This window comes from Saccopteryx bilineata, chromosome 3, assembly GCF_036850765.1.
Source record: "Saccopteryx bilineata isolate mSacBil1 chromosome 3, mSacBil1_pri_phased_curated, whole genome shotgun sequence".
In the NCBI taxonomy this organism is placed as follows: Eukaryota; Metazoa; Chordata; class Mammalia; order Chiroptera; family Emballonuridae; genus Saccopteryx; species Saccopteryx bilineata.
In genome coordinates, this window is record NC_089492.1 from 307,403,694 (window position 1) to 307,412,419 (window position 8,726).

The 8,726-nt window shown below is 47.5% G+C and overlaps 1 protein-coding gene across 1 annotated transcript; it reads left to right on the plus strand.

Moving 5' to 3' along the window:
- Positions 1 to 1,221: 1,221 nt before the first annotated feature.
- Positions 1,222 to 6,225, plus strand: LOC136329275 (sialic acid-binding Ig-like lectin 14). Its single transcript, XM_066265254.1, has 8 exons — positions 1,222 to 1,604; positions 2,294 to 2,348; positions 2,415 to 2,798; positions 3,005 to 3,280; positions 3,476 to 3,523; positions 4,640 to 4,897; positions 4,987 to 5,122; positions 5,247 to 6,225. The coding sequence occupies exons 2-8, from the start codon at positions 2,315 to 2,317 to the stop codon at positions 5,281 to 5,283; spliced, it is 1,173 nt and encodes a 390-aa protein (XP_066121351.1). The 5' UTR covers positions 1,222 to 1,604; positions 2,294 to 2,314; the 3' UTR covers positions 5,284 to 6,225.
- The last annotated feature ends 2,501 nt before the right edge of the window (positions 6,226 to 8,726 follow it).

An 8,726-nucleotide genomic window follows, 5' to 3' on the forward strand; every position in this document is an offset into this window, starting at 1 on the left:
GTTAAGAGCAAGTTCCTGAGGAAAGAAGAGAAGGGGAACCCTGAGTGCAGCCGCCCTGAGGCAGAAGCAGGCGTGGTGCCTGGGAGACTGGGGGCCCACGTGACAGACAGCTCAGAAAGACACGGGAGGGGGAGCAGCTGGGTGGGCGCTGCGGGTCCGTGGAAGACCATTGTGAACCATGGAAGGTTCTAGAGCAGACACAGGATTAGAGCTTCGTTTGATCAGGATCGTAATGGCTTCTACGTCCACAATCATCTAGAGCGAGCCCAGGGCAGCAGAAAGGAGTAGCTGTGAGGCAGGACGGGCTGGTCCAGGCAGGACGTGATGGCGCCCGGGACCAGGGACACGGTGCAGGCAGGAGGGTGTGTTCTGCAGGTTGAGGCCACCGATATTCTAGTGGAAGTGGGGAGTGAGGAACAGAGAGAGGTAGAGATGGTGCTGGAGTATTTTCCTGACACCTGGATGGGGGGGCTGTGCAGTGTGCGGGGTTCAGGGAGGAGGGTTTTGAGGGTGACATGTATTCTGAGTTGTCACTTGATACCTGAGAGGTGGGAGTGAGTGTCTGAAAATCAGGAGAGGGGCCCAGACTGCAGATGTTACTGTGTGCAGCTACTGAATGGTGAGGACAGAAGTCAGGGGGGAAAATGGAGGGATGATAAAAATATGGCACTTCCTCAAAACAGTAAGAGTCGAAAAAATATACAATCCAGCCATCCCTCTTCTGGGTATATCTTCTACAAATTGAGAGCAGGGACTCTCAAAGATACACTGATATTCAGAGCAGCATTATTCACTGCAGCCACAAGGGGGCAGGCAACACAGGTGCTCATGTTGGAATGGAGAAACAGAGCGGTACATACAGCCATAGAATATCATTCAGAGTTACAAAGGAAGGGAATTCTGTCACTTGCTAACACGTGGATTAACCTTGAAAACGCGTGGTCTGTAAAAGAAACAAGTCAAAGCAAAGACAAGTATTATATGATTCCATTTACATGAGGTATGGAAAATAGTCAGACTCCCAGAGACAGAAAGAAGAATGGTGGTTGCCAGTGGTTGGAATGTGGAGGGTGTTGACCAGGTGTTCTGTCGCCCAGAAAGATTTATTTGGAAAATAGAAAGGATTATACTTTGATATCTACTGGAGAGTGACCAACGGATACAGAGACACAGAAGAAAAAGCAGGAAGCCTTTTTACAGAGCAGAAGAGAATGACAAGAGGTGGGGCTGTGACAGCCACAGAGCTCCGTTGTAAAGACAGACACCTTTCTGGGGTCTCAGGATCACACAGAGTGTGAGAGCTCTGTCATTAGGTCCTAAGATGCCTGTGTTGAAGTCGCCTTCATTTTGACCAGGAAAATGGGACGTTGTTGATTAGTGGGTCTAGAGTTTTCAGTTTTGCAACTTGAAAAGATTTTTTTTTCTTTTTAAGCTAGATTACAAAAAAGAAAAAAAATACACATTCATATTTACAGAACATACCCAGCATTTTAATAGGATATATGCTTAATTCACCCGGGACTGCAGCTCTATAGCTTGATGGTGCTGTATTTGAGAGGAAAATTTGACACCACGACGTGGGGAGCATCTCACAGCATGACCAGGTACGTCCATGTTTGTCTCCCGCCATCCAGCACTGAGATGCTCACTGAGTGTTGGATGGATGGATGGATGGATGGATGGATAAAAGGATGGATGGATGGATGGATGGATGGATGGATGGATGATGTATGCATGGATGGGTGAATGGTTGGATGGACAGATGGATGTATATATGGATGGATGAATGGTTGGATGGATCGATGGTGGATAGAGGCTTCCTTCATTCCAGCTAAGACCCTTTGTATCTTCTTCTTGCAATTCTCACACAGACCAGAACGAATCCTATACCTTGCAGGGACAAAAACTTGGGAGTCTGGATGTGGCTTTGACCTCTGAGTGTTTAAAGCTCCTGGCTGTAAAAATTAGTGCTCAAAAAAAACAAAAAAAAACCAAAAAAAAACAAACCCTTGGACATGAGGATCTTAAGAGACGCCTATGTCACATCATCAGATGTCCTCAGAATTTTGATCCTGCTCTGGTTCTGTAGGGAAGACCCTGAGCTAATCTGTGGACAAATCTCCAGGGTCGCTGTGTTTTGAAGTGCCTGTCTGCTCTGTGCACAGTGGGAATAAGCTTCATCTCTGAGTTTCCCCTTCGTGGACGGAGAGGTCCCACGTGGACCCCTAGATTCCGTGAGTCCTGCTCCCCTCAGCACCCCTCCCGTTGCCTTGTTTTAATTTTTCACCCACAGGAGCCCAGAAACTCTCCAGAGATGCTACCGCTGCTGCTGCCCCTGCTGTGGGCAGGTGAGTGCCCGAGGGGAGAGCGTGTGGGCTGGGAACGGGCTGTGGCTAACATTTCTTTCCCCGCAGGGTGTCTGGCTCAGGACCCAGGATTCCAGCTGCAGGTGCAGGAGTCCCTGACAGTGCAGGAGGGCCTGTGTGTCTACGTGCCCTGCAACGTCTCCTACCCCAAAAAAAACTGGACTGACTCCACCCCAGCTTTTGGCTACTGGTTCCGGAAACATGCCATTACAAACCAGGATGACCCAGTGGCCACAAATAACCCAGGTCGTAGGGTGCAGAAGGAGACCAAGGGCCGATTCCAGCTCCTCGGGAACCCCCAGACCTACAGCTGCTCCCTGTACATCAGAGATGCACAGAGAAGGGACACAGGGACATACTTCTTTAGGGTGGAGAGAGGGTCCTATGCAAGATATGATTTTAGAAAGACCCATGTCTCTGTGCATGTGACAAGTAAGGAACGGGGTCAAGGAGAGGACACGTGGATGGGTCCCGTGGGCTCCATGACTGAGGGGGAACCCCTTCTTCTCTTTCTGGGATGGATTCAGGTGTCCAAGGGCAAAAGGATGCTGGGGAAAGTCAGAGGCAGAGGCTGCTGTTAGGGGCACACTAGGAGCCCCCACCTCTAGTGCCCGGGTCTCTGTCTCTCTCTTCTCCAGCTCTGACAAGGACACCTGACATAGATTTCCATGGCACCCTAGAAGCTGGCCACCCCAACAACGTTACCTGCACGGTGCCGTGGGCCTGTGAGTGGGAGACACCACCGGTCTTCTCCTGGGTCGGGGTCAACTTCACCTCCCTGGATCCACAGACTCCCGACTCCTCAGTGGTCACTCTCACACCAACACTTCAGGACCATGGAGCCAACCTCACCTGTCGAGTGACCTTGCAAGGCGGGGAGATCTGGGAGAAGACCATCCAACTCAACGTGTCCTGTGAGTGCCTGGCCAGGACACTTGGACCCTGAAAGCATCAGCTGTTGGGGAGGGGGCCGACCCTGGGTGGAGAATACATGGGGAGTGTCCCTGGAGGTGTGGCTGGGGTGAAGGTGGAGAGAACACCCGCACCCACCTCATGCTCACGACCAGCCCATCACACCGCAGGTGGCTGATTACTCACTTCTCTTCTAGATGCTCCACGGAATGTGACCGTCTGTGTGTTCTGGGGAAACAGCACAGGTGGGAGAGGCCCTGGGTGAATTGAGGTCTGGGGTCTGATGTGGCCCATGTTGTATAGTAGAGCAGAATGAACACGCGTGACATTTGAGTCTGTCCTGCCCCCGACCTGTCCCCTGCTGGGACTCTCTAGGTCTCATGAATTCCTAGTTGACCCTTCTCTGTCACCTCTGGTTTCTCCCTGACCCTGACCTCCTATCTCCCTCACATTCCTGTGACATTTGTTCCTCACTCCTCCCCTCTCCCTGACTGTGCCAGCTCCGTCTCCTACGAGGAGATGAGCCCACAGCCGGTGCCCGGTTACCAGCCACTTCCTGCCCAGTCCCTCGGGTGAGCCCGTCCACCCTGGTGTTTCCATCCTGCCTCTGCCCTGAAGACCCACTAACTCTGTGCTGTCCCAACCACCCGAGTGCCCTCTGCTCCCCCTCGTGGTGGGGGGCATCCTGCCTCAGGAGCCTGACTCAATGTCCTGAGAGTCACCTTAGCCATTCTGCGTTCACCCAACTCTCCCCATGACTCACTTTGTTGACAAATGTGACTTCCTGAACCGTTTCAAAAGTCAAACCCCCAGCACTTCACGGGCACACCCCTCGCCCCTTTGCTTGGGCCTCAGAACTCTCTCACCTGGACAGGAAGGCAACCTGAACCTGGAAGAGCCTCCTCTATGACCACAGCTTCCTGTGTGTCCCCATCCAGCCTGTTACAATTTGAGCCCCACAAAGAACTCTACGTAAGCCAGTTGTGACCCTATTCTACCCTGCTGAATACGCACCATGGCTCCCTCACCCCTCTGGGGAGAGGCTGAGAACATCATCTGTGTGTGAGCCTCCAACGGTCAGACCTACATGTATCAGCACCTCTGTGCAATGTCACACGTCAGGGTTCCCATGTAGGAGGTATTCCCCATGTCTGGAGATCACACTTTCTCAGATGCCCTTGTCCCTGCCCTGGGGACAGCAGGCTGCCTGTCCTTACCTCACCTCATGACATGGGTCATGACCCTTACTATCCCTTGCTTGGGGCTTGATCATTCACACTGTTTTATTCCTTAGTCTGTGGGTGGGCAGATAAGGTAAGGGCCTCCCAGCCCTGCCCTTCCTGCTCTCTCTGTCCCCTTAGTCCCCGAGGTCCTGGGCAATGCCACCTCCCTGCGAGTCCAGGAGGGACAGTCCCTGCGCTTGGTCTGTGAAACGGATGGCAACCCTCCTGCCAGGCTGAGCTGGTCTCGGGGGAGTGTGACACTGAGCCCCTCCAAGGCCTGGGATCCCGGGGTCCTGGAGCTGCCCCAGGTGGTCTTGGCAGATGGAGGGGAGTTCACCTGCCGAGCTCAGCACCCACGGATCTCCTACCACGTCTCCCTGAGCCTCGCTGTGCAGGGTGAGTGCTAGCAGGACACCTCTGTGCTGAGGGAGCATTTATCAGGACCTAAGGAAACTCATACCTCTACCTCTCTCTCTCTCCCCCAGGTGTTTCCCCTACCTGCCCCCAGGTCTGTGAGGAGCAGCAGGACTTCTGGCCCCTGACCCTCACCGTGCTCAGGGGAACCCTCATGGGGACTGGCTTCCTCCTCACCTATGGCCTCACCTGGATCTACTACTCCAGGTGAGACGGTTTCTCAAGGTGTATTAGATTTGGAGACACATCGGTGGCTTCACACATCTCGTTCTCTCCAGAGCAAACCCTTCACAGAGCTAGTTCCTCATTTCAGATCTTGTTTTCCCCACAGGTTAGGGGCTCCCAGGGGAGAAGTCCGTGAGGAGTGACTGAGCCCCGTCCTCAAGGTGGTGCTGAGGTCTGGGCTCCAGGGCCCTGGCAGGTGGATGAGGATCCATGTAACCACTGTGTCCCGATGCCCACTCGGCACAGCTCAGGGGAGCAAGGAGGCGCTGGATGACTCTGTCCTTGTCCTCTCAGAGACGCCCTTCACCTCTGGTTACAGGACTCTCCTGATGGTTCTCGCTCAGTGATGGAGGGCACGCGAGGAGAGAGATAACAGTGTTAGTATTAATTTGAATAAACTCTATGTATTATTTCCTTTCTGTGTGCTTTTCTTAAATGTGCTTCTGAAAAGCTTACAGTTCAACCCCATAATATATTGCTATACATCCCATAATAGATTATTTTTATAAACAGTCCATTTTACAGTGATTTTCTAAATTGCAGTCAGCACTCTTTATTATTTATCCACATACTAACGTGCTCAACTGCTCTTTACTTTTGTGTATGCATTCAAGTTACTTATACTTTCAGTTTTCTTTCCTCCAGGTTTATTGAAAATGTATGCTCATACACCAGGGTGTAAGTTTAAGACGCTCAGCATGATGATTTTATTTTCATGTGTTATGAAGTCATTACTACAATAAGTTCAGGCAGCATTTATATTATCAGACAGATGCAAAAACATAAAGAAAGTAAAAAAGAAAAAATATTTCTCTCTGTGATGACAAATCTGGATTTACTCTCTTGACAATTTGCTACATCCTGTGCAGCACTGTTAGCTACGGTCATGAAGGTGCACATTGCATCCCTAGTTCTTATTTATGTTATAACTGCAAGATCCCCTTCCACCATCTCCCTCCATTTCTCCTTTACTGTCCTTTTCCTTTAACCTGAAGATCTTCTCGTATATTTTTTTGTAATGCTGGTATGCTGGTGGCAAGTTCTCCCAGCTGATCTTTGGCTGCAAAACTTTGGTTTACATTGGTGTTGATAAGACATTTTTATGGAGGAGTAATTTTTGAATTAATAAACTTTATTGTCTTAATTAAATATGATTGTCTGTTGTTCTCAATTATTACATATTATTGCATTGTAGGCGTACACACCACATTTTATTCATCCATTCGCCAGCTGATGGACGCTGACATCATTTCCAGTTGTGGCTTTCAGAAAAATGCTGCTGGTTCCACTTCTGAAATGGTAGTACGAGGTGCTCCGTGGGCTTGCTGCCCAGTCAAACAAGCATAACTTGTGACCAGTAGTTCTTTAAACAACCATTTACGTTCTCTGGAATTTGTTCTAAGAGCAAACACTAAATGATGTGACACGTATTTATGAGTATGAATGGAAGCTTGGTAGGCACAGTAAGAGTCAGTGCATTGGGGCACCACCCAACTCCTCCCACCCGTACACAAGCATGGTAGGCTGAGAGCCCTGGGACTGAGGTGGAAGGGCATTGTGGGTGGTACTTTCTAGAATGACGGAAATGCTCCATATCTTCATGAAGGTTTCAGTTAGATAAATATATGCTAGTCTCACCCAGCGATTTCTCTGAGCTGCCACGGGTGTCTGTCTATGTCTAGTCTGTGCCGTTGCTACAACAAAGTGTTATAGACTGAGTGGCTAACAGACTGTGGAAATGTATACAGTTCTCAAACTGTGAAGTGTAGGATCACAGATCAGACGCATTAGGCATCTGAGAAGGGCCCACTGCCTGGATCATAGGCAGCATGCTCTCAAGTGTCCATACATTGAGAAGGGGTGACGGTGCTATCCGAGGTCCCTTCTATAGGGGCACCAATTTTATTTATTTTTATTTGTTATTTTTTTAAATTTTATTTAGAAAATAAAATTTAACAGGGTTGACATTGATCAATAAGAGTTCACTGGTTTCAGGTCAACATTTCCATAGCATTTGAACTGTTGACTGTGCTGTATACCCATCACTCAAAGTCAAATCATTTTTCATCACCGTATGTTTGGCCTTCTTTTCTCCCTATCCCTAATCCCCTTACCCACATCCACCTCTCCCTGAAAACCACCTCACTTTTATCTCTGTCCACGAATCTCAGTTTTACATCCACCTATGTGTGAAACCATATAGTTCTTAGCTTTTTCTGATTTACTTATTTCACTCAGTATAATGTTCTCAAGGTCCATCCATGATGTTGTAATTGGCAATATGTCATTGTTTCTTATGGCTGAGAAGTATTCCCCTGTATGTATGTACCACATCTTTGTTATCCAACCCTCTATCGAGGGACACTTTGGTTGTTTCTATGTCATGGCCACTGTGAATAATGCTGTGAAGAACATGGGGGTGCATGTGTCGTTATGTTCCAACCAACATTTTCATGTTATGGGGGTAGATACCCAGTAGAGGGATTGCTGGGTCACATGGTAGTTCTATCCTTAATTTTTTGAGGAACCACCATGCTTTCTTCCATAATGGCTGTACCAGTTTACATTCCCACCGGCAGTGAATGAGAGTCCCTTTTTCTCCACAGCCTCTCCAACACTTTTTATTATCTGTCTTATTGATAATAGCAAATCTAACAGGTATAAGGTGATATTTCATTGTCGTTTTGATTTTCATTTCTTGAATAGCTAGTGAAGATGAGCATTTTTTTTCATATATCTGTTGACCATTTGTATGTCATCTTGGGAGAAGTGTCTGTTCGGGTCCTCTACCTATTTTTTAATTGGATTGTTTGCTTGTTTGTTGCTGAGCCTTGTGAGTTCTTTATATATTTTGGATATTAACCCCTTATTGGAATTCTTGTTTGCAACTATCATCTTCCATTAATTTGGCTGGCTATTTACTTTGTTGTCAGTTTATTTTACTGTGCAGAAGGTTTTGAGTTTGATATAGTCTCATTCACTTATTTTTGCCTTTACTTCCCTTGCCGTTGGGGTCAAATTCATAAATAGTTCTCTACGACCAAGGTCCATGAGCTTAGTACTTATGTTTTCTTCTATGTAATTGATAGTTCAGATATTACATTTATGTCTTTGATCCATTACGAATTAATTATTGTGCCAGAAAACAAACGGTAGTCAAGTTTCATTCTTTTGCATGTGGCTTTCCAATTTTCCCAGCACCACTTATTGAAGAGGCTTTCTTTCTCCATTGTGTGTTTTTGGCTCCTTTGTCAAAGATGATTTGTCCATATATATGTGGTTTTACTTCTGGTCTCTCGATTCTGTTTCATTGGTCTGTATGTCTGTATTTCAGCCAATACCATGATGTTTTGATTATTGTGACTGCAATATAAGTTGAAGCTAGGTAGTGTGATACTTTCAGCTTTGTTCTTTTTTCTCAGGATTGCTTTGGCTATCTGGGATTTTTTTATGGTTCCATACAAACCTGATGATTTTTTGTCCTCTTTCTTTAAATAATGACATTGGGATTTTGATGGTAATTGCATTAAATTTGTATATTGTTTTGGGTAATATGGCCATTTTAACTATGTTGATTCTTCTATTC